General features: G+C 43.1%; 4 protein-coding genes across 6 annotated transcripts in view; 3 read left to right on the forward strand and 1 right to left on the reverse strand.

The window, feature by feature from the left end:
• Positions 1–14696, forward strand: part of rgn (regeneration) — a 48915-nt gene extending 34219 nt beyond the window's left edge. The window contains exons 2-7 of one of the 3 annotated variants that reach the window (XM_015175786.3): positions 495–547; positions 10815–11011; positions 11104–11418; positions 11497–11608; positions 11687–11935; positions 12966–14696. In XM_015175786.3, coding sequence (XP_015031272.1) covers positions 10954–11011; positions 11104–11418; positions 11497–11608; positions 11687–11935; positions 12966–14499 — 2268 coding nt within the window. In that variant the 5' untranslated portion in view covers positions 495–547; positions 10815–10953 and the 3' untranslated portion in view covers positions 14500–14696. The remainder of the gene's footprint in view (positions 1–494; positions 548–10814; positions 11012–11103; positions 11419–11496; positions 11609–11686; positions 11936–12965) is intronic. The other 2 variants (XM_002047144.4, XM_070208567.1) reach the window with 2 other exon arrangements.
• LOC6624725 (uncharacterized protein F58A4.6) lies at positions 9022–10033 on the forward strand. Its single transcript, XM_002047143.4, has one exon. It carries the CDS (start codon positions 9264–9266, stop codon positions 9948–9950), a length of 687 nt encoding a protein of 228 aa, XP_002047179.1. The 5' UTR covers positions 9022–9263; the 3' UTR covers positions 9951–10033.
• barc (RRM1_TatSF1_like and RRM2_TatSF1_like domain-containing protein barc) lies at positions 11631–26160 on the reverse strand. The gene is made up of 8 exons (XM_032435307.2): positions 26021–26160; positions 16528–17478; positions 16265–16467; positions 12683–12849; positions 12436–12622; positions 12238–12374; positions 12040–12176; positions 11631–11978 (listed from the first exon to the last, which is right to left on the reverse strand). Exons 2-7 carry the CDS (start codon positions 17465–17467, stop codon positions 12041–12043), a joined length of 1770 nt encoding a protein of 589 aa, XP_032291198.1. The 5' UTR covers positions 17468–17478; positions 26021–26160; the 3' UTR covers positions 11631–11978; position 12040.
• Positions 20684–26268, forward strand: LOC6624605 (microtubule-associated protein futsch). The gene is made up of 5 exons (XM_002047146.4): positions 20684–21132; positions 22060–22263; positions 23088–23303; positions 23369–25975; positions 26056–26268. Exons 1-5 carry the CDS (start codon positions 20994–20996, stop codon positions 26175–26177), a joined length of 3288 nt encoding a protein of 1095 aa, XP_002047182.1. The 5' UTR covers positions 20684–20993; the 3' UTR covers positions 26178–26268.
• Positions 26269–26561: the final 293 nt, after the last annotated feature.

A 26561-nucleotide genomic window follows, 5' to 3' on the forward strand; every position in this document is an offset into this window, starting at 1 on the left:
TGACAGCGCGCGCTTTTGTTGTCCAATTGGACATGGCTTCCGTGGTTACAGTGGTCCTCACAGCATTCACAGCGGTGGTTACAGTGGTCACAGTCTTTGCAGTGGTTGACCAACTGCTGCTCAGTAGGCACGGCATTTGTTACGCAATTTTCGAGTGTTTAAAGTTGTTGTTGTTGCTGTCGGTGTTCACAATTGTCATTAACCATTAGCCGATCAGCTGGCTGGAAAGTCGTGCAGCTGTAAATGTGTCAGTTAGCGCTGACTTTTCGGAATTGGTTTCGGTAATTGACATCTGTAATGAGCCTACTCATTACGGCTTGATTACACTGAGAGAAATATGTTACATGTTGGCCAAACTTCCGTTTTACTTGATTGCACAGCCTTAAGTCTTTAAGGCATAATATAATATACCTAAAGGCTCAACTAACCCAAGAAAAACTAACAGCATTTCATACAGCCTTATTAAATAAAAGCATATATTTCTTTACTTGCAGCCGAACCAGTTCTAAAGATATTTCCTTGAACTCAAGCTGCTTCTGTGCAAAAGGTAATTCAAGTAAATAAACTCAATTAAATTATTTAAAGTTAAGTCAAATGTGAAACTGAACTTTGACTTTGTGAAATTGTTTGCAAAACCTCATTTCAGAAAGTGCATCAGAATGCATGCGCATAATTCCACCCGCTTGCGTTATTTCTAATAAATATTTGTGGAAAGCCACACGAACTGTTGCAAAAGCACCGCAGCTAAGCCAGCGCAGCATACACTCGCCCGATCCTCTCCAACCCCCCGCCACCTATCCAGCTTTCACAAGCCAACCTTCGCAGCCAGAATCCGCATCTCTGGCTTACTTTACCTTGGTTTGGTCTTCCAATCAATATTTACCGCACACATTTAGCGCTATGCGAGGCGGCGATTTGCGTTTTCATCTTACGCTTTTCCAAGTTTTCCATTTTCATTTGCACTTATTTATATTTATTTTCGTCGGCTTTCTGCCCGCAACAGCGCCACATTTATTTATGTTTATTTTTAACACTATCGTCACGTGCAATATTTTAAGCGCCGCTTGCGGCATATGCTGACAAAAATTGCCCGCAAACAACAATAACAGGAAAGTGTTAAAAGCGATAGGGCGGACCCATTAACAAAAGTGGGCGTTATGGCGCAGTCATATAATTAAATAAAGTGCTTGGCAGTAGAGTGGCACTGCAGTGTTGAAAAGTGTGATAGGCTCTCAAAAATCAATCGATAAATCTATCGAAATACAGTGTAATAAAAAACACATTTGAGCTTCTGCGTAAATAGCGCTAGTTTCTGTTAGAGTTAGGGTAAGGGTTGAGGTTTTGGTCTAGTCATGTCTTGTACGCAGTTCAATATACCCACTTGACACATATTTCGTTTTGCAGGGTATACAAAACGCATTCAATATTCATTCACAGTCGTATAACAATTGCATTTATCGGTCGCTCTTATGCGGTGCACGTGGCGTATGCGTAATAATTTCCAATATCCCCATTTGTGGCTTTAAGTTTCAACAACTTTAGCCACAATAGTTTCTGTTGAATGCCACACACACACACACACACACACACATACACCAACACGCACACGCACACGCAAATATTGATACAAACGAGCTGCTATCAAATATTTATACAATTTGCGATAGTCAAAGTCGCAGCTTTTATTAAATGTTATGCAAAGCAGGCACTTTTGAATGGCTCCCGGCTGCGGTGGCTCTATCAGCACTCACGTGGCCAACTGGTATGATAAGAGGCAGCTAGTTTACCGACTGATGATTCAGTCGGCGGCTGCGATCCACACACACACACACACAGCCCCCCACCGAGGTGAACTATAAGTCAAATTGTATTAGTCACCTTTTATAATATGAAATTTGCATACAATTTGCACTCAAATTTTAAAGCTCGTTCACAAAGTGAAAAAGAGTATATTAGTTATGTTCGGTACCATTAGATTAAATTACCCGCTCTTGGGGCGTGGCAAATTGCGAAAACGATATAATTTACGGTCTTAGAGCTAGAAGGCGATTTAAGTTATAATTTGTTCTTCTGTTATTGGACCGTGAGCGTGTATTATGCATGCGTTTATCTTTTTGGCAAATTTGTGTCTTACCAAATTGGTCGCTTGAAGCGTCAATTTGATTGCTTTGGATTTAGATTTAGAATTTTGTGATTTGCGTTTAATTTGTGAGTGAGACGCGCCACAAACCTGATGCTTGCCTTGACATTTGAATCAACAAATTTAAACAAATGTATGCATGCCCAAATGGGGCAGAGGAACGTACACTTATTAATCAGCCACGCCTACACATGTGAGTTGGTCAATAAATTGACGCAGACTTTGCATAGCCGTTAAATCAACAAAATGTGGCAAGCGCAACGCGAAGCAGCTGCAGCACACACACACACACACACACAGAAGGACTGAGCGCGGCACAGGACCAGGCATATAAATTACAGCTAAACGGAAATAATTTTCATTGCGAAAAAAAACTGGAGCAAATGCAAATGGAAATCAAACTGAATAATGTTTATGTTTGTGTTTGCGTCTGGCAAGCGGATTTTCAACATGTTGGCAAACAATTTGACGGCATGATTGAGTACGGAGTGCGCAGCCTCAAGGATTTAAGCAAATCCTTGCCATGCATCATACAGCTACACACACTCACACACAGATATAAGTATATATATAACATGATGGCCGGCTAGCAAAATGTTTGTCATTATGATAGTGGCAGCAACAGCCACATAAGAACACAATGCAACACAACGTCTAGAGTCAAGCAAAATTTGTTGGCACTGCAAAAGATGGCATGAGGGCTGACGCAGTAATATGTCTGGCTATTTGGCTCTGTCTCTGGCTCTGGTTACGGCTCCGGCTCCGGCTCTGGGCCTGACTCTTCGGGTCTTAGGGCACACAAACAAGATAAAACTTTTGATTTATTGTTGACACGAACGACAGGCAGGCAACATGGCAACGAGGCCAAAGCATGTCGAGCAACAGCAGCAAATCTAGCTACACAAATGCGTGTGTCCACCTACAACACACACAAAGCCATGGGAGCCGCAGGAGCAGCAGGACTGGCAGGGATATGCTGCATTTAAAGCAAATTGGGCAGCACCAAAGCTAGCAGGGGTGGGCGGGCAGACTGGGCTGATGGGCACCGGAAAAAGTGTCAACTGTGCCACAGACACGCGCCAAACATTTGCGTCAGCCCAAAAATTAAAAAAAAAAAAACAATATTCGCTGCCCGAGGGCCAACTGGACGCTTCTGCACTCGGCAAATAGCCGCTGCCCGTCTCAGGCATTTTCCTAATTTTCCCGAAGAAAATGTGAAAGCTAAATTTGCTGCGTGTTTGCTCTGTTATTAATTTGCCCAAATATTTGCGCAGAAATTAATAAAAAAAAAATAACGTTTTTTTCTCAAGCGTTGCAAATAATTAATTGAAAATATTTCAACAATTCAAGTGACATTTTGATGTCAATGCAAACAGAAAAGCCATAAAAAATTCATAAAAAAAAAACTTAATATCTGGTCAAAAAATTAAAGGAACGAATATGTGCGTGACGCCGAACACTAAATACTCTTTGAGGGTCAGCCCAGTATTCCCTCGTGATATCCTAAAAAACAGAAGAGCTTTTATTATGAAGCTACATTATATATTCGATGCACATTCATGTAAGCATGGATCATAGTGAAACCTGTAAATGCCAAATGCGGTCAAGATATCTTGAAAAAAACAAAAACATTTTTACTAAGGAAATCCATTTCCGACTTAATCTTTTCTATGACAGTTTTTAAGGTATATAAAATATATACCTTATGGTCAAGCAGCTTTTCCTTCTATGCGTTGCACATTTCGTAACAAATTGATAATGCCCTCTAAAATAAAATCCACCAAAGAGCTGAGAGATTGTAATTGAAGCGTAGTTCGAGGCATTTTGACTGCGAAAAAAAAATATTTACATCATCAGCGCTGAACGAATGGAGATTAAAGAGGCTGGGGCGCCGGTTCGGCATAAATTCAAATGCATGACATCACTTGAGAGCAAATTGTTGCTGTTTTTGCTGTTGTAGTTGTTGTTGTTGTTGTTGTTGTTATCATATTTCCAGTATATTGGTGTCTGTTATTGTTATTTGTAGTTTCTGTAGTTGTAGCTCAAGTATAGCACCGCGTGTTATAGAGGCTGACGTCGTCGCTGGCGCCTGCGCCTCGTACGCAAATCCATTTGGTCGATGACGACGCCGAGCTGACAATTTAAAATGCACATAACAGCTCAAGAGGCTGCAGCGGGGCGATACGTAGTGCGGTATATCAGTCAGTCATAGCGCATACTTGGGCGCCGAGTACGTGTTTTGAGTCAAAGTCAGAGCTAATGTGATTGATGCAGCTGATATTGAATCGAGTGGGGGGCGGCGCGTTCGGGGCACCGAATGTAGCATAAAAGGTTATATCATACCTGGACTTGTGTGTTGCGAATAAAATATTGGGACAGTTAGTTTTATTTTGGAGCGGAAATGATTGATAGCCGAAAAATTTGATGAACACATGCATTAAATGACCCAAAATATATATAAAAAAAAAAACATCCCATTGGCATACAAAGTGTTGATTTTTTGAGGTTTTTAAGTTCCCAGAAAATGGGTTGGGTTTTATGTCTATAGAGATGAATCAGTAAGTGAGTAAATGAGTTGTGACTGAGGCTTAATATTTACTGGTCTACCTAACCAAATATTCCCATTCATTGTGGCTTTAGGGTATTTCCTGCACTCATTTCACTTAACGACAATAGAGAGAGAGAGTCGAGGAGAGGCTATTCCCCACAGCACTTTGATTGTTAAAATTCATCGACTAAACTCATTAAACAACTTTTGTGAAAACTCAACTGGAAATTAATTTAAACTTTAAACGGCAACAAATACAACTGCAGGCAAAACTTTCAATTCGCTCGAATTCAATTAAAACTGCAGCCTCATGCTAGCTGCGTATGCGTGATATTGCGCATACGACCCAAGGGCCGCAATGCGATCTGATAGTCGTTATAAACTGAACTGTCAAAGGATTGTGTCTACAGACAATGACATGCAACAACAACTACAGCCGCATGGAATGCACAACATTAACAAAATGACTTTCACTTTTTGTTTCTCTGGGAGACTGTTGCAAACAGAATTCGAAGAGAACATTACCCCGCTCTAATATATAATCATATTGAAGGCAACTGAAACCGTCTAAAGTCAGCCACATGACGAGGCTCCAGGGGCAATAAGATTACCACACACACGAAAAACGTAAAGAAGAAGACCAGGACAAACTCAACTGCCACAGCCAAACGGCATATTAGATACCAGATAGCTGGCATGTAAGTAGTACGTGCCATGGCTCCTCCATGCCTCGTTGGATGACATCAGGTGAAGCATGTGAATGGCGCACTAAAACTGAGCTATCACGGTCCAAGATTGCGTTGCAGTTGTGTGGAAAAATGCGTTTAGAGCTAGTGGAAAAAATGAAAACTGTTTTTTTTTCTACTTTTGCACAGCTGCTAAAGCGCTCAAAGGCAGCTCAGTGGATGGATGCCGATTGGCTTACTAAAGAGCAGTCAAAAAAAGAAAAAAAATACACTTAAATTATGCCGAGACTTCAAAATCAAATAAAACCAAAGCAAACTGAAAGCAATGCGTTTATCTTTGACGAAAAGAAAGTGCAGAGAGTACAGGATATGCAAAACATCCGATTACAAATAATATGAAAGATGTGCAAAATTATGTTTATGTATATAGAAATGTTTGATTTCACTCGTGAGCGTGGAAAATTGATGGAATATGCTCACCTCACAATCGAGCCCAAACTCATTATCCTGTAATCGACTTGCAACTCATATGAAAATATCATTTGAGACGTGGAAATCAAAAATGAATGTATGTAGAATTTTAGAATTAGTCCGAGCAACGTCGGTTAACCCCCGCTTTAAGTGAAATCGACTTGAAACAAGCGACAAAATGATTTAACTATTTGATAAGTTTTATAATAGTAATACTAAAAAGAACCATATTCCCAATAGATACTCCGACAGGTAAAAATGATATTCGAGTAAAGAGTTTGCTTTTTAGTTTAAAGGGTATCTGATTGGCTGTACAATTGTCTGTATTATATTGCCATTTGTGGTCATTTTCATTTGTTTGTATTTTTATTTTTTTCGCAAAAATTTCAGTTGGTCTGTGGTGCGGTTTTGATACGCAACACATGAGATCAATAAAATGCGCATAAATTAATTAAGAGCGGAAATACAACTACAATAAATGCGTGTATTGGAATATTTATAAAGTTAATACTTTTTGGTACATGATTGTTTAATGAAACCACTAACCTGAATTTCTTTAACATTTCTTGTCGTTTTGTTTATTTAATACTGGAATTTATGCAAATCATATGCTAGCTCGCATTAGGAACTTCAATTAGTTGCCTGCAACTTAATTAACTATGCCCAGAACGGGTTAATTTAATTGGAGTTGATTGGAGCGCGGCTTGTGGGAGCAGTAGTTGCCAAATATTAACTGTAGGAAGATATTTTATTTCTACTATTTGATATTTGCTTTCCTGCTTTGATTTGTTTACGTTTTGCTTTATTAGTATATATTTAATTTTTTATTTTGCGGTTCGTTTGAATGTTGTAAGAATAATGTCGACAATTTGTTTGCTATCAACCGGTTTGCCAGCTTCCAAAATCGAGACCCAATAATCCAAGAGCATTCCGAAGATTTATGAGGCAGCTGTTCGCATTGAACCCGCGTCAAGAGGTTAAGACCAAATGATGCTGCATTTCGCTTTAAATTGGCTGATTGGCTGACTGATTGATTGACTGGCTGGCTGGTTGACTGGTTGAGTGAGTGAGAATTGATGTGTGGGTGCTTAGCTCAATTAGGAAAACACTCGTCTAGCTTCCTAATTCTGTTGAGTGCTGATTGACAGATCATTCAAAAATACTATTTGCACTCGCAAGTAATTTGTGAATCCAATTTATTGGGCATATTTCATTTTGCGCTTTGTTGGACAATCATAAAGTTATCAAAACCAAAGATTGACCACATATTCATGAGGTTTTTGAACTAAGCCCAATTTAGCATAAGTCTTAAGTGTGTGTTTTCAAGGCTTATTCAAATTCAGAACGTTCCCCAAAACACAATCAACTATTTAGTTTTCGTCTAAACACGCCCTTAACTCATTTATCAACATAAAAAGCAAGTTTTGGTCATTTCTCAACTTCATTTCGAAAAAAACGCGCGCGCATTTCAAATTAAAAAAATGCCAAAGATCTTTCGATCTTTGCAGACAGCTATAAAAATAAAAATTGGATAGTGTTGTAGATTGTGAGGATTAAGCTTGCCATATATCATTTGCATACCCTGTAATGCTTGGCGTAAGGGTGTATATAGCTTGTACAATTTAAAAATTCTTGAGCAATTAATATTTATAGCTATATTCTGATATACTCTCATAACCTCCGTTGACTCGCGAGTTCGTCTGCGAAGCTATACAGAGTATCTAAGCCTCCTGCACACCCGCTTGTCGCATTCATTCAAGTCGCTCGTAAAACTTAAAGTTCCCTAAGCTTCTCGCCCTGTTGATTGATTTGTTTCGTGTGAATTTTTGTCATTTACTGCGACTGTTTACGATTTCGCTTTCCGGGAACTGGTCGAATTTTGAAAATCAAATTAAGAACACATTTTCGTAAAGAGCTAACCAAATAGCAAATAAATAAAAACCATCAGCAAAAGTGACTTCATCGCAACTGCATGCCTGATGGATGTTACGATAAGTGCTGCGATGCTGTAATAGATGCCTATAAAAATCAGCCCAGACCGAGACACGCCCAACAAGTTCAAGATCAAGGTCAGCGAGACTCAGCAGTCAGACATTTGGATAAATATCTATAAATTGTCAACGAATGGCATTTGAATGTTGTCTGCTCCCACTGCGAAATGCATTCAAAGGCGGCCATAAATCACTCAAATGTCGCCCACTTGCACTCATATGGGCCAGCACAGTTTACGAGTGGATTTACGAGTAGTTGTGGGTGGCGTCTACTACTTATTGGCTCTACAAACAAATGTGCCGAGCCATGAAGGCCCATCAGCGTGGAGTACACACAATGTGAAGCGGGTGGTATTCAAAATAAACAAACAGACAGACAATTACAACAGTAACTGAGACATAGGCCCATGGCCAATGTCAGGCCATGTCGCCGACGTCATTGCTGAGGAATTTGTCGCCGACTCTTGGCTCAGCTGTGCTCCAAGCGGCGACAGTCGCAGTGTCTGCCAAAGCCGTCAAGCGGGTTGTGCTTGGCAATTGACTTGGGATTTCAACCTGGGCCCGGCGGCACTTTTAATTTATGTGCGTATATGTATGTGCACAGGCATGAATTATTTTACAACAAAAATTATATATGATTAGCAGCGAAATTGACGCGTTGGAATTGGCAATTCGAATGGCCAACAGCAACGCGCTGCCTAAGGCGCTCAGTTAGCCATCAGCTAGGAGCAACAGACTCCAATGGCTCAATTATGTGACACAATCGCAGTTTAGTCGAAGAGATAATCAAAGAGCGAGAAAATATGACAGAAGAAGTGGAAGAGGTTGTAAAAAGTCTTAATGGAACTAACTGAGCGACTTGGGTAGATAAAATCTTGAATTTTCACATGTGATGCAACAACGTGAAGTCATTCGATGCAGAAATAACCCATTTATCAACTATTTGACATTTCTGACTGTCAGACAGACATCTATCTTATCTCCTATCAACTATATGACTGATTATGATTTATAGCGTTCCGTCAGACTGTTGTCTACATTTCCTAATACTTATATATGATCACATCAGATGACTTTAGAAATGCACTGCATATATATTATATATGCCCTCAGTCGTCGGATACTTGCCCATGCTTTTAAAAATAAACAGATTTAGATATCTCTAAATACTCATATTTCGGAACTCAACTCAATGCTGTGGGAATTATGTTCATTTAACAAAATACTCAATTCCAAAAGCTTCAAAAATCTTTTGTAGACTGAATGAAATTTCGGGCACACGCCAATTTTGGAAATATTCGCTGCAGCCAAAAAGTATGCAGCACAGTTTGTCGTTTTTCAGTGAATATGTTTGAAGACTAATATCATAAAAGAAGTTCGAAAGAAACTCGCCTAAAGCTGGCTTCAATCCCCGCTTTAAGTCCAGCATGAAGCTAATTGTGTGCGTCTGCGACTATTCGAGGCGTCGCCATTTCTACAATCGTCCACTTCCAGACCGCATTCAAGTGCTCTCCAGTGGTGAGGGCAACAACCAGGCTAAGATTAAAACTGTGCGACGTTTGCAATTGGAGCTGGATGCGGTTATTGGCAACTATGTGTTGCGTGAAGTGTTGCAGCAGCAGGTGCTGCACGATTTGCTGCTGCATGATCTAGGTGTCCAGCTGCTGTGGCTGGCATTCCGTCCCCCAGAACGTTTGGCCATCGATTACAAGTGGGCGGATATGTTGGCGCACACCATTTGCCGGCACATCGAGCTGGAGCAGCTTATGTGCTGGCTGTCCACGCTGGGTGGCGGCTACTCGGCGCTTGGCGACCAGTTCGAAGGCTGCGCTCAGGCAGCGGGTCAGATCTCACTCCAGCAGCTGACAATCGGCCTGCGCCTGGGTGATCCGTTTGTGCAGGCGCGCTGCAAGCTCTACTATAGCATATCCCTTATACAACGTGGTCAACTGCGACGAGCCAAGTTTCTAATACGCGCACAATACCGATTCGCATGTGGGGAGCACAAAAAGCACGACCGGCGTCTGGTGCACATGTGCCTGGGCATTTGGCAGCGCCTGTGCTACGAGTACGAGCAGCGCCAGAGACGTCGTTTAATTGGAAAAAGCAAATGATATTTATATTCAACAAATACTTAATTGTTGTTGGAAGGGCGCTTAGGTTTACAAATAAAATTATTTTAATTTTTGTGCCTCCAGTTTTCTGTGTCTTTAAAGTATCGCCCTTCTTTGCGATTCTCATGGAAATTTTGGTTTTTTTTAGTCACTTAAAAAACAAAAGCGGGAGGTTGACTGAGAGGAAGCGATTCAGAAAAGACGGTTTCTTCGCTCAGCAGATTAATGCAGCAGCTAGTGTCATTGAGACTAAACTAATGTTAATAAGCCACACACACAAACCGTGCCAACAAATAATAGCTAATTTTAGATTAAAGCCAGCTGCAATATGGCACGTGAAACGAACAAACAATTGACTATTTCAAATGGAGCTTAAAAGCCGTTTGATATTTACAGCCAGCTTAAACTGTGTGTCACGCCCAATGGGCCAAGGTAAATTACAAGCACACAAGTCAACAAATTGAAAATAGAATGCAACAGTAGCTAGCCAATTTCAGAAAGTGTTAAGTGGAAATCCACATAAACACATAAACAGACAGCCGTATGAGCCAAGCGCGCTGACAGACAGCAGGCGTTGGCCCAAGACACGAGCTCTTGCTGGGCCAGTTGCGAATTGTTTTTTTGGTCAGTTGAACGAGCGTCAAATTTGTTTATGAATGGCTCGTTAATAAATCACACAAATCCGTTCAAGAATCTCACTCGCCAGCTCAATTTGTCTTTGCGCCGGCGTTGCCACATCCATTCGCGCAAGCATTTGCCATTTAGTTTTTTGTATTTTCCACAAATATGATAAACAGCATTAGATGAGTTAAGAGTTGAGTTCAGCGTATAATAAATGTTTTAACATTTATTTATGTTTTTCAGCGCCTCAGCATTTCAAGTGCAATGTAAAAAGTTGCCCAGCGAGCAAGGAAAATAAATTGCCAACCGAGCAACGACGACAACAACAACAAAAACAAGAGCAACAGCAACAATTGCAGCAAGGAATCGTCAAGCGTGCAACATGAGCAGCAAACGCAGCCACATCATGTTGAGCTGCCTAGTAATTACCTTAGGTTTATGTAAGTAGATTCCGCATACGCCACATTGTACGGCCAACATCTAATGATTATCATATTCTTCTCCCTAATGTATCCGTCCATGTTGTACACAGTGGCGCACACAAGCCAGGCACAGTTACATATGAGCGCAGCCAGCGCCGGTGTCAGCTTTGCCAATGACCCCTCTCCACATGACGCGGCCGTGGCTGTGCCACCCACAAAGGCGCACAATCGTCGCATGTATGCCATGTGCCCACCACAATTCCAACGCGTCGGCACCGATTGCTACTCGCTGGTGCAGCAGCGCAGCAGCTGGCTGGAGGCGCACTTCTTCTGCAAGGATAAGAACGCCAATCTGGCCGAGCCCACCAAGTTTGCCGACCGTAAGCTGAGAATCTACTTGCAACGCGAGGATTCGTTATCGGGCGGTAAGTTAAAATAATGGAAAAAAAAAATAGCTCAATATGAATATTAATGAAAAAAAAAAAACACTTGCAAATTGGCAGAACACGATCCCATTTGGATTGGCGGCACCTACGATCATCATAACCACAACTGGCAATGGAGCATCAGTGGACGCAATCTGACATACGATGCGTTTAGCCAAATTGATCCGACGTACGTATGAATCCGATTATGATTGAGTTTTGTGTAGTTTATTTTGCGGGTCGTTTAATGTTTAAGCAACAATTTTAGCTATGTGCAACTTATCTCCAACAGCAAGCCATTGGATAATAATTGCGCTGTCTACGATCCGAGCTTGAAATATCGTTGGTCGGCACGCTCCTGTCCCGATAAATTGCGTTTCATATGCCAGCACAAGATGCCAAAAGTGAGTGAAGCGAATCGTTATAAGATCTACCATCGCTGGAATGTCACCTATCCCAATTCCCTGGCCAATGAGGTCGTTTTGGAGGTAATCGATCGACGTGGCAAGGATCGCAGGTACGTAAAATAAAAACAATACAAAAATACACTCACCAGGCAACTGTAAGACACAAAAAAATGTTTGTTAATTTGATATTTGATGTGATAAAAGGGTCACGCACCTTAAGCAGTGTCATCTGAAACCTGCGGACTGCCGCTCGGCGCCTCTGCTGCCTCGTGCTTGGTGGCTTCCTCGGCTGCCAAAAACTCGTCCCATTTGGATAGTCGTTCAGATGCCTCAGCGGCTGACTCATCAATTCTGCAAAGGAATACAATTTGCTTTAGATTTTCTACTTTTGAAATCCTCAAATGCGACTCACTTGTATTTAGTCTTGCCATCCCAGTGCTCTGCGCTAAGCTGTCGCTGTCCAAAGTACCGACCCTGCATCATTTGTATGACAATGTCAGCTTCCTCGGGTGTGGACATGTTGATCTGTGCGACACCCTCAGGATGGCGCTGCAATGATATTATACTGGGTTAATATCAATGTATAATAGTCGGACTTTTTAGTACTCACATCATAGATGACCACTTTGCGAACCATGCCGCATTTGCCGCACTCTTCGCGCAAACTGGTTTGATATTCCAAAATAAGCTCCACTTCTTTCTCAAAGAGCTCTGGCGTAAAGAGATTTTTGATGATGACTGTTTTCTCGTTCTTCGAACGTTCGCCACGCATTTTGTCGGGTCGCCAGTCAAACAATCTGTGAATTAACATAATATTCAGCTGATTTTCTTCAAGTGAATTGTCGTGTATTACTTACTTTTCTTTGATTTTCTGCAACTTTTCCTTGTCCTTCTTTTTGCGCTTGGGCTTCAGGGCCGGATTGTATTCGCCACGCATTTGAAATTGTGCACGCTGCACATGTATCTTGTGGCCGCGCAGAATGTAATCATCCAAAATCTCCAGAGCCAGATTCACAGACTCCACCTGTGAACCGAGAAGGGGGAAATATTAATTTTAAAAGGATATATACACAATTAATAATTAATTATTTATTCATTTATCTCGTGAACAGCAGCTAATATCTATTTGTTTGTGTGCAGATTTCATCGCCGCGTTAAAGCCGAGGGCAGCGCTGAGGAAATGATTATTCCCGCCCGCAGGCGAGGCCCCGGCCATCGTCGCTACCCGCAACGCAATCGCCAGCAACCGCAGCCAACGCACCCCAACGACGTCAACTATCCACATCAACAGCAGCAGAAGCGTCCACGCAAGCGGCCACGTGTGAGCACAACTCAGCAGCCGCGAGTGATCAGCAATGAGGTGGCCTCAACGAGTGCTGCCCAGCCTGGCACGCCCACTACGCCGCAGCAGATGACCTCCTATGACCGTAAGCTGCAGCGTGAGCGGCAGAAGGAGCGACGTCGGCAGGAACGCAAGCGCGAGCGCCAGCAGCGCATGCGCCAGGAGAAAATGGAACGACGTCGCAAGTTGCTTGAGGAGCAGCGCCAACACAAGCCAGCCGAGGAGCAGGAGCAGCAGCGCCCACAGCAGCAGCAACGGGAGCGAGAGCAATTGCAGCAACATGAGCCGCAAAGCGAACCAGATGCATTGCGTCAGCGCGCCATGGAAGAGCAGCAGAAACAGGAGCGGGAGCAGCGAGAGCAGCGGGAGAAGCAACAGATACAGGAACGCAAGGATGAGCATGAGCGCGAATTGGAGCGATTAAAGCAGAAGCAGGAGCAAGAAGAGCGCCAACGTGCCATCGATGATGAAGCGCAGCGTTTGCGCGAGAAGCGCCGGCAGATTCAGCGAGAGCGTGAGGCGGCGGAGAAGAAGGCACGCGAGGAACAGCTACGCAAACAGAAGGCGGAACAGGAGGAAGCCGATAGACGCTATGCTGAGGAACGTCTAGCCGAGGAGAAGCGTCTGCGCGAAGAGTATGAGAAGCAACTGCAGGAGGCCAAGTCGGAGCAGGAGCGCAAAGTACAAGAGGCGCACGAGGCAAAGCGTCGCGAGCAGAAGGCCATACAGGAGCAGTTGGAGGAGCAGGAACGCCAGCGCCAGGAACAAATACGCCGCGAACAACAGGAGGAGGAGAAACGTGCGGAACTGGAACGTATAGACGCGGTGCGTCGCTTCGAGGAGAGTGAACTGAAACGTCTGCACGAAGAAAATGAGCGCCGCGAGGCGATACAACGCCAGCGCGAGGCGGAAATTGCCCAGCGCGAGGCCGACAAGCGTAAGTTAGAAGAAGAGGAGGAGCGACTGCGTCAGGAGCTGCAGGAAGAGGAAAAGGCGCGCAATCGTCAGCTGGAAGCGGACATGCAACGAGCCGAACAGGAGCGTAAACAACGCGAGGAAGCGGAACAAGCCGCTGCTGCCGCCAAAGCGGAACAGCAAAGGCAAAAGCTCGAGGCAGCCAAACAGATTGCCGACGCCGAGGTAGCTGCCCAACTGGAAGAGAAGCGTCGCAAATACGCCTCGCGCATTGCAGCACTCAGTCCCGAGGATCAGCAGAAGTTCATCGAGATGCGCAAGAAGCGCAAGCAGCTGCGCGAGAAGCAGATGAAGGCCCAGGAGCAGAAGAAGCTCAAGCGGATACAGGAGGCCATCAGGCTAAACGACATGCAGTAAATCACACACACACACACACACGCACAGAGAGACGCACATTAACCAATACTAATGCAACGGCAAAGTAAACATATCGTCAACAAACTTTTGGGTGTAAACGTGTTTTCTTTCTTTTGTTTCTTATTTTGTTTTATGCGAAAAACACGTAAAAGTATTATTTACAATAAAGGAAAACGCAAGAAAAAGTTGAAATCAAACATTATAAGGTAACAAAACATTTGCAATAGTCGTGCACTTTTTTGAAAATATGCGATTAATGAAATATTTCCACGCAAAAGTTCACGCGCGCACTCAATATCGAGCTCTATATGGTAATGTACAGCCAATATATATACATTTATATATATATAAATATAAATCTATGATATGATATATGATAGAACTAGCAGATAAACACACTCAATCACACACACGCACACATTGTTTCCTTAATAACCAAAATTAGCAAAAGCATTTCAAAATAAACCAAACAAAAGAAAGAAGAAGCATAGAACACAGCTTTTTTTTTTTAATGACTTATAAAAAGCACAGAACAATGCGTATTTAATTAGAGCAAAAGAATATAATGCTTTTTAAACTTAAGTGGAACGCATCTCTCCTCATTTTTTTGTCAGCCTGTTGTGTCTACAACCATACTCAGAAGGCCACGCCTCCTCAGCCTCCCCCGCCACCCATGGGTTATTCCGACTGGCCAGGAAGCAATAATTTATAAGCCAAGCATAACATGAGAAACTTTTTTTCTAACCACAACAAAATCTAAAAGAGATGAAACCCATTGCAAGGGCTAAGCGTAACTATTGTACTAACAACTAACTAGGTTATAAATAAATATATTTTATATTTAATAATTATTGTATGTTTAAATGTAAATTTATTGTATTTTTTAATATGTACCTCAAAAGCGAAAGAGAAAAAGAAAAATAACAAAACTAAGATGGAAAAAAGTACAGAGTGTCTTTAACGTGAAATTTTACTTTCAAATTGTGTTTTCTTATTTTTTGTTTGACTTAAATGAAGGATAGAAAGCTGAGAAGTGAAAAGCAATTTTTAGTAGCCAAGTAAATGCATTTTAAAATTACCAAGTAAACAACAACTAACCAATTTTAAAAACAAATATAAAACTATACATATATCAATATTATATAAAAAAATCTAAAAAAAAAAAAAAAAAAAAACAGAGATGAGAAATAGTCAGCAGAAGTAGGGTGAATATTAAACACACGCATGAAAAGCAAAGCAAACTGAATATTATGAGCATATTATAATAATAATAAAAATTAATAATACATATTAAAATATCTTTAAAATTAATGCAAGCAGTTTTAATTTAGTTAAACAAACAAATAAAGTTTCAAACACAACACTAAGAAAAGAAAAACGAAACGTTTTTGATTTATTTCTAATATTAATTAAGCGGACTGTATTAGCTGATCTGGCATTAAGATATATAACTATAGCTTAATGATAAAAAAATGCAGACTTTTGTCTTACTTATGACTTATGTGCTTGAAGAGTATTCAATCTGCCAGCACAAATGTCAAAGGCGATCGGATCGGACTACTATAACTACTATAAGCAGTTGGCATAGCAAAGTTCGGTAGAGAATAGTTTTTCTTTTCAAAGCTTTTCTGTTTTTTAAGACGTCTTAAGAAAATTCAGCTATTAAAGCTACAAAGCGGTTTCATATTCATTTTCTACAAGAATTTTTCAATAATGTCCATTCTTTTTTGTTCCAAGTGTAAAAAACTGTTGAGAACGAACTTACCTTAATATAATCACATAAGCCATCGCCTTTGATTTGTCCATCAGCTTCGGTATACAATTTTAGTTTGTATTTTTGCGTTTGCGGATCACGCATGATCAGACCGCATTTGCCCATCAGCTCGGCGAACTCATCCATGGTAATGTCCAGAGGCAAATTGGAGACATAGACTTTGGTGTTCTGCGTGGGATCTACTTCGAACCATTCTGAAAGGTTTAGCGGGAGATGTGTTAGAGAGGATTTAAAGCGAAGGCTAGTGTACTTACTTGGCGGTTCTTGTGCTTTGCGCTTGCCCGTAACAGAAGCAGTTGGTGCACCATCTTTGTCCAGAATGGGCGCATTCATGGCCGCCTGTGCCTCGGCTGTCATGCGCTTAAGTTCCTCTGCCTTGCGCTTGACTTCGGCTGCCTCACGTTCCTCCTTCTCACGCTCACCGGCGCTGGTGTTGTCTATGAAGCCGTAGTTCATCTGATAGCGCGCCATAAAATCATCATCGATCTTGGGAAACCAAGCGGATTTGCTGGCATCCCACAAGAAGACGATACCATCTTTGTCTGTGTAGATGCGATCGCCGTTCTCATCGATGCCATAGACCACATCCTGGCCAGGCGCTGCCTGTGGCTGCTGCTGCGGCTGCTTGGGCAACCACTTTTGCTGTTCCGCATCCCATTTGTAGTGCTCCGTTTCGGTACTTGAGGCGCTTGACTGTTTGGGCAGCCATTTCTGCGTCTCCGGACACCATTTGTAATGCTCGTTCTCATAGAGATTGCCCGCCGTGGACGCCTCATCGGCCGTCAGTGGCTGCCAATTGTTTTCGGTATTGCACCATTTGTACTTTTGCTTGGTGCTGGGATCCGTGTAAATGGCGCCGCCATCGGCCGCATAAGTCACATGCTGTTCATAGTCCGCAAAGTCCTGCTGCGCGGACTCTGGCTTGACCTGGTCAGGCAATGTGTCGCCTGCTGTGGGGCAGCTTGTGGCACCAGACACCGCCTCCTGGTTTTCAGTTTCGCTTTCTGTGGCAGTTGTTGTGGTTTGCTTTGGCAACGTTTCACTTTCCATTTCGGGCTCATCGGGTTGCTGCTCAGCTGGAGAGCTGGAGGCTGTTTCGTTTTCCTTCGAAACGGTTTCCCTTTCACTGGCTGCTTCCTCAGGCTGTGCCTGCTCCTCTACAGCATTTACTTGGCTTTCACTTTGCTCGCTCATTTTTTGTGCTTCTGTAATTATAGACCGTTGTCCAACGCAGAAAAGTAGACTATGTTTTAGTTCTTTGCAGCTAATTTCCAGCTAATTTCATATTTTTTGTGTATTTCCTGCCCACCTAATCATAAAGGCCACGCGAAACGGCTAAATAAATTGGAGAAACGTGCTCATGACGTTGACATTGTGCACCCTACCAAAGAAAAAATAAAAAATAAAAAAACGGCAACTGCGGCCACAACAATCAAAATACACAAGAATACAAACACTTTTGCACCTTTTGCTTTGGTTTTTTGTAAACACAATTCGCACGTTGATTGTGGCTCCCGTGTGGGTCAAGCCTGGGGGTTAACCCAATCAAATGCAAACGAAATGAAAAGCACACGAAACACAACAAATATAATCCCAAGAAAAGGCGAACAAAGTTCCGTTTTTATAGTGCACGAAAAGCAGAATAACAAAATATCCAAAAGTTCGACAAAGCTAAACTTTAAGATGCGCTGTAAAAAAATGTCAATGATATTATCTTGTGCTTTTTTAATAACATTGGAGTTTTCAATGGAATAAGCCTGTATAAAATCAGCAAACTTTAAAGATAAAGACAAAGATCTAAATAACTTGTTTTATGCTTAATTTCAAAGTACCCTAATTCTAAAACTTCCTCTGATAAGTGCATACGGGATAATTTTACGCATGCGAATTCTCCTTATATCTGATAATACATTTGGCCGACGTCTGTAAAAACTGTATTGTAGATAATCGCCTTTTCATACAGACCTTGTAGCCAAATGTTTACAGGGTATCCAATACTTGACAGCAGCTGTTGAAGGTCAGGCAAACAATTCTATTTATTTTTGGCTACCTAGCTTAACCCAAGGGCTCTCCATTTACCAGGTTCAAATCGATTGGTTTTAAGCCGCGCGCCGTAAGTTCAATCAACCGGTCATAGCTAGGAGTCGTTGACAACTTGACTTGGGTTCCCTAAATGCCGATTGATTTGTCAAGCTATTACAAGAGTGACTTGAGAGTTGTCACAGCTGTCTCCGTTTGCGTCAGCAGCGAAGACGTTCCAAAGGGTTCAATGTACTCGCCATTAATTATAACAATTTGTTGGGTGTATTTGGAAATTTATTATTGGTTTCGCTTTCGGATATTCCACTAAAAATACGCTAAGACCAAAAGCCGACCTACGTTCGAGTTCAATGGAACGCGTCTATTGTGCAAATTTGCATTTGCAGAAAATTTTGACGCAACCGCCAGGCAGGCTGCAAAGGGCCAGTAACTGGCACATTGGCCGACAGTCGGCACACATATCGAAAATAGAGGCATGCAACACAGCCGTAACTGGCAACTGGCAACTGACACCACCTTCGGCAGTTGGCTCACATAACTGCAGCCAGTTGCAGTTAGCTAGTTGAATACACAAAGTCCTCAGACGATACTCGTAAATTACACAGACAGGCCGGCAGGCAGGCGGCCAGCATATATATATAGTCATTATACGAGCTAAGTGTACATATATGAGTAGCCAGCGCTGTGGCTTCGTGTTGTACAAAACATGGACACGCCCCGTCATATGATATGGTCAGTTTTTTGTATTGGTTTGTAGATCATAAATAATACGTGGAGATAAGTACGGGCTGAGTTATTGTCTGAGATCGAATCTGTATTGGTTATTCTTTAAACAAATTGGGTTAAAACGGGGCAGCACTTATTAATTTCGTAGCATATTTTATGAACTTAGACTCTAGGCTAAGACTATATATCTTCTAAATTGTTTGGAATAGATGACATTAGACGAGGAAGAGAAGACTCCACGCACAATACTCTGTAATGCTTATCATTTTTATACAAGGCATAGTTAGTCGAGCAAAATCTAAGCTATAGAGGTGTTAGTCTTGTAGGGATAAAGAAATTAAATTGGCTAGTCGACCCAGAAAAAATCAATTTCAGCAATATATCTCATTTAGTGCCTGAGTTGTGGCCATGGTTTATATAAGAAATGCCTCAATATATAGAAAACTATGCAGATCTACAATAAAGCCTCTTAAAGGGATTAACTGATATATATGTGCATACTCTAGTCAATTTGTAGCTATGAGTAAGATCCGCTGCAGGCACATTTGAAAGCAACTCACAAAGCTAGGAACTAACAAACCTCCACCCTGACGAAAAAGCACATCGTCACATTATGGTCAACGTGAGTCGAGGGTTAACCGGCACTAACCGAAGCTAACCTAGGAGCTGCCGCAAACTACTTACTTAGCCAAGCCCAAGGCAATTGCTTAGCCAATCCGTTGACTTTGCCAATATTAGCTATAGATTTCTTTAGCAACATTGTATAATTTTTTAATGTACTATAATAGAAACATTAATGACCAGCACGCAGCTGCTTGAATGGGAATCGCATGGCCTGCATTTCAGGGCCAAGCCTGAAGAGGGTACGCATCGCAATTGCATAATAATAGAATGGAATATTTTCTTACACAGAGCAAGAAATCAATTAATTGACGCAAATTGTCTGCGAAAGCACAAGTGTGAGCCGTGATCAGGCTATTTAGTCGGCCAACCAAAGGTATTTATCAACTGGCGAGGCGCCTGAAAGGCCATAAAAATAAAAAGAAACCCCAATTCGAAGTGGGCTACTTTACATACAGCGTAGACGAATTAATTAACTTTTAGAGCTGAAATCGGCAAAATTCCAGCAAATGTGCTTCTGGCGAAAAATCGTCGACAACGTTATGCAAATGTCAACAGGTCAACAGAACTTACCAGTCCACATATAAATATATAATTTTTGTTATTTTTAACATTTGAACAGTTGAAGATTTGCGCACATTACTCACAAATGCCATTAACACACAAGCCAAGTTTGAGGCCATTCGCACTTTGGAATAACTTAACTAAACACGACCATTGCGCCACCCTAGTGCCATGGGTTAGGGTGACTCACTGTTGCAAATAACGCGACGGCTGTTGAGGCAAGCGACCAAAGTCGAACAAGACGCCTAAGCAACCAGGCGTACAGCACAAAACATTTTCATAGCATATTTATGGGGGCAAACCCAGCCAGTTAGCCAGGACCTAGCGCTAGCCAAGAAGGGCTGCGGGAGTGGGCGACTGTATGTGTATGCCTCTCTCTGTGTGTGTGTGTGTGTGTGTGTACGAGTCCTGGCTAGAACGGGGCAGCTCTTATGGCGGCTTGACCAGTACACGCCGAAGCGTTCAACTGACCACAAGTGCCGATTGGGTTTACGGTCTAACAATACGAGTTCTATTGCTGCCGATATCAAACTTTGCGAGCACGCAACGACAAATTGTTTTCTCTTGTACATTTATATATATATATATGTATATATATAGCTGGTGATAAAAATTTTAAATGAGTTTCAGTTTAAGTGCAGCCGGCAAATTATGCACAAGCCTAATGTCAAAATCGATAAAACCAACAAAAAAATTTAAATAAAATACACAAATATATGAACGCATTCAGAATATTGAGTATATATAGAGCGTAACAAATATAGACAAGATGGATATACCGAACAGCGGTGCGATATTTACGCTGGGCAAATCGCATTTGGCGGAAAATACGCAAAGCTATTTCTATATCAAAAACGATCCGGTTAAACGTTTGATATCCGGTCCGCATCAGAGCGCGGTTATATGCGGTAAATGGCCAAAAACACAGAAACTGACCCCAATCCATGCGCAAAAATGCCCACAGTTAACTAACAAGACTGATTGCCCGTCTGTCTGCCCGTCTGTCTGCCTGTCTGTCCATCTGTTCACCTGTCCTCTGACTGTCAGTCCATCAAGTTGGCTAATTCTAAACAACCCTTCCATGTTGTTGCAAGTCTGTGCATATTATAGCCTGGTCAAGACGCGGCGACTTGCCCAATTGTCTTTTGTGGTGTCTGTGGCACGCTTCGTGCCACTTGCCGCCGTGTTGCATGTTGGCTGCAATTTTCTTTTAAATAATAAACACGCAGCGCACTTTCACTTTTATGCTAACCCCAACAGCTTGAACCAACTCAATGGCTAAATTATGGGCACAGCGGATAATTAACGCCAACCTGGCCAAGATGGGGCATTCATTTATAAGGATTACACTCGGCCCTATTACATAAGTTATTCTACAGCCTGTTTGTAACTCCATAAACTGAGCGTCTGTTTAAAAAGCCTGACCAAGCACTTCAAATCACAACGAAATTGGCTTTCACAAATCCAACGACGTGGGCGGCATCTAATGAGGTCAGCCACGGTAGGGCAACGGGGGCGTGTTACCATAAATATGGGCCACACTCACGAAGCATGTTAAGGCAATAAATAGTGAACGGCGAGTCAAAAAGGCTAAAACCTAAAACCAAAGCGCGTTACCAATTGTAACGTAAAGCGGGTCAGGTGAAAAAAAAGAAACATGTGAAGCCAGTGTTCGACAGTTGGACATTTTGGGGATTGGCAGAGACACACGCGCAACACACACACACACACACACACACACACACACACGCACACACACAATCAATAAACAAAAGTTGTAGTTAAACAAAAGCAACAGCCGAAAGTTGATGTCGAACTGTTCTTATCAATTACAGAATCGGGACGTCTTTTTGTTTGGGGCGAGAATCACTATGGTCAGCTGGGCATTGGCGGACATGGCAACAAAAACAACAACAACAACAACAATATTAATAATGGTGATATAGTCAGCAAACCGACCTGCGTCAAGTCGCTAAAAACATTGGGCTTAAAGATCAGCGATGCAGCCTTTGGCAACAATTGGGCCGTGATATTGACCCGTAAGTATGAACAGGCTAAAAAAGCTCAACTTGGGGCTTATAATAGGCAGAAAGTACGTTTACTTTCTCTATGCTGCACAATATTAAGATAATTCTCACAGGAATAATAATAATATAAATAGACGAAGACGTTGCGAAAAACTTGGTCGACCGAAACACTTCATCTTGCTTAAACAGCCCTAATCTGTCTTAGGGAGACACACTTTTTTCCCAGTTGCTACCTCCTAGTAATTCATTAAGGATGTACATAAGTAGTTTTTCCTTCTTGCTCCAGTCAGAGCTCCCGTTCGGGAGGAAAAGGCGCATCTTGTGAATGTGTTATGCGACTGTTCCATAAATAGGAAATAAATAATTCTAGTGTACCAGAGGGCATGCCGAAAGTTTAATACCCTTCTAAGCATATGCTGTTTAAAAGGTTTCTACACAAAATCCTTATTTCTGGAAGATTTTTCTATAGGAGCCATTCGATATACCAAACGTTTTCTAAAATAAACTCAATTTTTAAACGATTTCGTAGTCCGATGCTAAAAGATAAATAAAAAGCAGAGAAAAGTGCGAAACTTGAGCACAAAAAGCCAAAAGAACTTAAGTATTGATGATCCATCAATATTGCAATGAGAGCTATATGCTATAATGGTCCGAACCTGATTCCGGGCAGAGGAATGACTATATTGAGTCGGCTGCTGATATTTATAAGGAATATATATATATACTCTATAGAGTCAGAGAGGTCTATACATGCGTGACTAGATTCACTTAAATATGCTCACGTTGCATTAAATAATCATGCGACTTTTGACACATCTCGTTTACACCGTTTACAGTTTCAAATGAGGTATTTTTTACGGGTCGCAATATATTCCCCTTGGACACGCACGTGGCGCAGCATTTTATAGATGCGGTTGTCGAAGAGGAGCCATGTGCGATTATTAGAAAGCCCTTCCGCTTGGAGGAGTTTGATGATTATCTACCGAAGAACGAGGAGACGGACAACTTTGTGGCTCTGCAGGCGGGCAATGAGCACTTTGTGGTGCTAACCAGTGAGTAGACAGACAAGTGATAGTAAAGAGGGTCAATCCTCAATTCGAGTTCCTACTGCTTGCAGCCAAGGGTCGCTTGATTGGCTGCGGCTCGAATGAGAAGCAGCAGCTGGGAGATCTGGAGACAGACTATGATGGGCATCCCGTGGAGATACGCCTGGATGCTCCAGTGCAGCAATTTGCCTGTGGACCAGAGTCCACACTGGTGCTCACGGGCAGTGGGAATTTATTTCTCACCGGTCGCCTCAATGAATTTGTCTTTCCCAAGTTCACGGAACTGCAGAAGAATCTCTCCCAGACCGAGCAGATCATCTTCATGCACATATCCAAGGCGAGCGAGATCTTCATAGTGACCAATGTGGGCAGCATCTATCGTAGCTTCGAGTCGGTGCGCAACAAGAGTTTGGTCTTTCAGCGTTTCTATGACTACGATAGCGAGGAGAATGGACCCATTTGGAAGCTACTCAAGGGCTCCTCCTTTTACGCGGTGCTGAGCAAGGCCAACAAGTTCTTTACCACTTTTTCGGAGAGCGGACATCATCTGAAAACCTTTCGCGAGATCTCCAAGTTCAAGAATCTGCGTCTGCTCGACATAGCCGTCGGCGACCAGCACATTTTGGTGCAGGGCCTACCCAGATCATCCAATCTTTCGGCTACAGTCGGAACGCCAGCAGAGCCGCACAGCTATATGAGTCGCAGCTTTGTGCTGCAGCCAAGGGATCTGAATGGCAATGTAGAGATGCGTAGCGCCAGCGGCAGAAGTCTTTCCAAGCAAAAAGCATTGAAGGAGACGGACACCGAAACGGACAAGGAACAAGGATTCAATGCAATGGGCGCAAGCGTAGCAGCAGTGGGTGCAGCTGTGGCCACGCTGGAGGCAGTGAAGCATATTTCGGATGAGCAGCAAAATGGCACAGATGAGCAGGAGACCAACGCGGAAATAGAACAGAAGCAGGAGCCGAAGCAAAATGCACAGACAGAGGCAATAAATGCTGATGTGAAAGAAGCGGAAGTAAAGGCCGAGCCAAAAGCAGAAGAGTTAAATGGAAACAAGGAGCAGCCGTTGGTAGAACAAGACATAGAGAAGCTGGAGGCAACACAAACTGAAGCTGTCACAAACGGAGCAACTAGCCCAAAAGAGAGCGAAGCAAGTGAATTGAAGCCGGAGCAAATAGAGCCGACAGCACCTGAGGAAAGTCCAATTAATCAGCCCACAAATCAAACAGCAGCAGCAGCAGCAGTGGAGACCATAGCAAAGCTGCCAACGCCACCTGCGGATACGCCATCGCCCAAGAAATCATCAACAGAATCGTTAGATTCAAGCGAATTTGCGTCCCAGGAGCTGGCCACCCAGAGCAGTCAGGAGAAGCAGCTGCGTCCGCATACTCCCTATCCGGAGAGCAGCAATGCGAGCACACCACAAACTATTAAGAGGACGCCCATCCGCAACTTCTCGTACGAGGCGGCCATGAATCACGATGAAATCGAGAAAACCTCTCCCGAGCTGGTGAACAGTCTGGATACGGTCGAGGAGAATTCGCTAAAGGAAAATGCACCGCAAACAGAAATACAAATATCCACGCCCACGCCGCCAACCGAAGAGGACGAGCAACTGGCCGTTGAAATAACGACCACAGAGGATGCGCTGGACAGCAACAAGGTAGTGAATGAGATACGTTTCATTAACAATGGCGTCGATGTGACAGCCAAGGTTGAGGAGCAAATGCCTAACACTCCATTGGTCGACTCCGTGGAGGAGCTGGAATCGGAGGGTGAGCAAATGATACACGAGCTCGAGCAGCATGTAGATAAAGTGGTCGCTGAACAGAAGACAGAGGCTATCAAGGCCACGGAAAGTGTGGGCAATGTCATCGAATCCAAGCTGCTGGAGACGCGCGATTCTGTGCAGATGGCAATGCATAATGCGGCGACAGGGGCCCGCGATACTGTAGAGGCTGCAGGCGAACGCGTGGTAAATGGGGCACGTCAAGCGGTCGATGCAGCTGGCAAAGGTGCCCAGCGTATAGCAGATGGGGCCAGAGATGCTGTCGATGCGGCAGGCAAGAGCGCACAGCGCATGGCCAGCGATGCCAGACAGTCCATGGAGCAGGCGGGCAGCACAGCTGCTAAAGCAGCAGCAAACACAAAAGAATCCATGGGCAGGGCCATGGACTCAGTGACCAGTAAGATATCCAGCGAAGTGCATGGCGCCAAGGAAAACATTTCCTCGCTGTTCCAAATCAAGGCGGCTAAGGACTCGCGTCCTACGCCAACGCCCACTTCGACACCGGAAGAAGCTGGACCACAGAGAAGCATTGAGACAGCTGGCTCTGGCGACGCAGGGGCCGAGGGGGAGGAGGATGAACGCACCACGGCCTCGGTGAACTCTAATCACAATTCCGCGGGCCATGGCAATGGCAATGGTAATGCCTACGAGCCCATGAACAGCAACAGTCATGCCTTTGAGGAAGATCCACTCGATGCAGTAGTGGAGCGTGGCAAAAAGGCCATGCAGGAGGAATTGCGCGCCCTTGAAGAGCAGCGCGCCCATTCACATGTCCATAACAATACCGAACAGCGAAGGCAGAGCACAGAAAGCAAAGGCATTGTCCAGCAGTTTCTAGATGGCATGCGTCTCTCTTGCCGCAACGAGAAGGCCGTGCAAATTGAGGGTGAGTACATAAAGTCAACTTGGACCCATCTAAATAAATACTAACCTGAAAGTGTTTGTTTTTCGGCCCGCTACCGGCAGATGAGGCACCACCGCAGGCGCAGCCGTCGCACTACAGCAAGAACAAAGTCAACAGCGAGCTGAGCCTGCAGAATGGCCAAACTGGCGCACAGCAGTCGTCACGCGTGTGCACAATTTTATAAAAATGCACTATATATTAAGAGAAGCGAACACTTTTATAAGCAATTGCATTTGATTTAAAATAAACTTGCAGATTCAATTTCGCATTAGAAATGCATGTTTTAACCAAAAACCTATCGATGATTTGTAGCAACTATCGATAATATGCGATATCGCGATACGTTCACACGCGAATGGCCACAGTGCTGCTAATTGGGTATTGGATAACCGAATGCCATTATCAGATCACGACAACGAAGTTGCTTCGGTTTTCTTTATACAAGAAAAGTGTGTTAAATCAATTATGAAGAAGTATTTGAGTAGACCATGTTTTGAACATGTTTATAGGTATAACTAAATGTTATCTGGCACCTGTCACAGGTGATGTGATCCTTGTGTGCACCTGT

The sequence above is a fragment of the Drosophila virilis genome, chromosome 3 (genome assembly GCF_030788295.1).
Source record: "Drosophila virilis strain 15010-1051.87 chromosome 3, Dvir_AGI_RSII-ME, whole genome shotgun sequence".
In the NCBI taxonomy this organism is placed as follows: Eukaryota; Metazoa; Arthropoda; class Insecta; order Diptera; family Drosophilidae; genus Drosophila; species Drosophila virilis.